The sequence below is a fragment of the Triticum aestivum genome, chromosome 7D (genome assembly GCF_018294505.1).
Source record: "Triticum aestivum cultivar Chinese Spring chromosome 7D, IWGSC CS RefSeq v2.1, whole genome shotgun sequence".
Taxonomy (NCBI): Eukaryota; Viridiplantae; Streptophyta; class Magnoliopsida; order Poales; family Poaceae; genus Triticum; species Triticum aestivum.
Window position 1 is genome coordinate 77,655,392 of NC_057814.1, and position 2,576 is coordinate 77,657,967.

The 2,576-nt window shown below is 44.5% G+C and overlaps 1 protein-coding gene across 1 annotated transcript in view; it reads left to right on the forward strand.

The window, feature by feature from the left end:
- Window positions 1-2,387, forward strand: part of LOC123169567 (subtilisin-like protease SBT6.1) — a 14,387-nt gene extending 12,000 nt beyond the window's left edge. The window contains exons 9-10 of the mRNA XM_044587433.1: window positions 1,617-1,662; window positions 1,740-2,387. Coding sequence (XP_044443368.1) covers window positions 1,617-1,662; window positions 1,740-1,831 — 138 coding nt within the window. The 3' untranslated portion in view covers window positions 1,832-2,387. The remainder of the gene's footprint in view (window positions 1-1,616; window positions 1,663-1,739) is intronic.
- Window positions 2,388-2,576: the final 189 nt, after the last annotated feature.

Consider the following 2,576-nt stretch of genomic DNA (forward strand, 5'->3'; position numbering starts at 1 on the left):
GGAACAGGGCCCACCAACACCACGGCAAGGGCTTGCGGCAACGCCAGCGGGAGGAGATGGTGGAGGAAGGCCGGTGGCAGGGGCTAGGGTTCCCCTGAGATGTCCGGGAGTAGCGGCGCAGGGGTCAGGCCTGAAGTTATTGTGTCTGATTTTGTGGCGCCAATTTTGATTGCCTAACCTTAGGCATGTATGGCAAAAAAAGTGTGGCAAATGTTGGCAAACTTGGTCTATGAACCAAACAGGCCCTGAATCTTAGAAGGCAGAGCTGCTGCACAACTATTTTTTGTGCCAGGTTAATGTCTATCCTGAAAAGCACATTAGGAATTAAGACTAGAGAACACAGAGCTTTTGTGAATAGAAAGGCCATATAAGGACGCGGGCGAATGGAACTCGGCGGCACCTAGTCCTGAAATCATGATTTGTGGCTAGAGAAGTGTCTGGACGAATACGTGGTGGCATGAAAGCGCAAAACAGATTTATACACAGATGGACCTGTTCCATACAACGGCTGGCACTTGAGTAAACTTGATTTGTAACGGTGTGTGGTTGCGGTGATCGCTTCTCCCTATGGTCTGCATTGAAGACATAGCTTGTTCGAACAAGGCTCTCTGACCTGCATTTTCTGTCGGTGAATACGGGAAAATGTGTCACTAATTAGGAGCGTTTCAATTCAGATTTGCACGTACATGTTATAGAACAGGAAGATTGTTTTTTGAATATGTGAATATTTTATTTTTCATACCATATATTCAAAAACCTTTTGGAAAAACAAAATATTTTGACATGAACATTTTTTATATATGGGATGCATATTTTTTCCAAAATGTATGAATATTTTTTAACAAGGAATGAACATTTTTCTGAAATGTAAGAACATTTTCCCCTAAGGAACCTAGTATGTCATAGAGCGTGCAAATCGGTAAAGGTTGATGTGGTAGCTGGTCGTTGGAAGCTGCCTGGCTCCTTGGCGGAATTAAATGAGATGAGACCCACAGCGGTACAGGATGCAAGGAATCTAATATGTCAGAGTTAACAGGAATGAATGTCTGAATACTGATGGAAGCTGGAATGTAGATATAAAACCAGGACCTATCCCTAGGAAAGTGGTTGATGAGATATGGGGGCGGGTTGAACCCAAGAGAAAACTACAATAATATTCTTGCGCATGTAGAGGATAGAAAGTTAGTTCTAGAGTCTCTTCGCTGGAACAGAACAGAGGGGAAGATTGCTATCTAGTTATTGTTAGAAGATACTCCCTCCGTCCCAAAATAAGTGTCTCAACTTTAGTACAAAGGGAGTACTCCCTCCGTCCGGAAATACTTGTCACAGAAATGGATGAATCTAGATGTATTTCAATTATAGATACATTCAATTTTATCCATTTCTCCGACAAGTATTTTGGGACGGAGGGAGTATTACTTAAGGCTGATCTAACCAGTAAACTGTTGTGAGTATTTCTTAGACAAGCTAGTTTGGGCTGAAAAGGCAGTCAATCTTATCCTAGGCTAATGTTATATGGCCATTGCTTTGAGCAGTTAATCTTATCCTGGTCAATGTTATATGGTCATTGCCTGGAGTGTGCTGACTTTTAAGGTGATGATTTTACTATTATGCAGGTCGCAAGCCAATGGATGGTACCTGCTTGCTTTGCTGTCACTACTTGTAAGTAACGGACACATAGTTTCATATGTATGAGGAAGGCGTGTGATTTCTCATTTGATTCCTTCTCGAACACACAGGCATTCTGGTGTACCTCAGTTGCAGAGCGCAACAAAGGCGACGTCGACCAAGGAAAGGGTCCGCAACCGGCCGTCTGTCAAGTTCGGTATAATATGGAAAGTTGTGTGGTGCCAAAGAAGGTTTTGGCTCCAGCGTATCTGGCCATCTGCCATGGTATATGATATAACCGAAGCTACATCGGTCCACTGACTGGACATAAAGAAGCTCGCAATGGATGTCAATCGAGGTCCAAGTCGTGGTGGCTCATGTTTAGTCTGTGCGAAGAGAGCCCAGTCAAACACCTCTGCAACTGCGTGGCTATGTTCCAGCATTTCATGTCATGCGACATCGCCATCGCCATCCAGTTGTACAAAACTCTGTGTCTATAATAATAATGGACTGCTTTCGGACATAAGAGGCGAGAGCTAATTCAGTAGGAAGAGGCTAGAATTGACGTCTTTCTTTCTTTCTTCTTTTTCATCTCTTCTTATTCTTCTTTGTTTTTTCCTTTTGAAAAAGGATGAGTTGCTTCTTGTAGGTCAGCACTTGTAGGTGAGCAAGCCTTTCGAGTTTTCAGGGTGGCTATGCTTCAGCTTGTAAGTACTGGACGAGCTCATCTGAAAACAGAGGAAGTCCTCAGCAGTTTATGAGGGTTTTTTCTAGGGAAATGCTGCCAATCGGCGTGAGAGTGGTGGTGTGCGAAGCTGCAACCGTTTGTGAGCGGAGCTGTGATCCTTGCCCATGCGACATGCACTGCTACGAATCGCCTGAGGCGGCGGTGCTGCGTGTGTCTGCGTGTGTTGACGGTGGGGCGCGGTGAACAGAGAGCAGCTGTGCTGCAAGCGGCAACACAGACT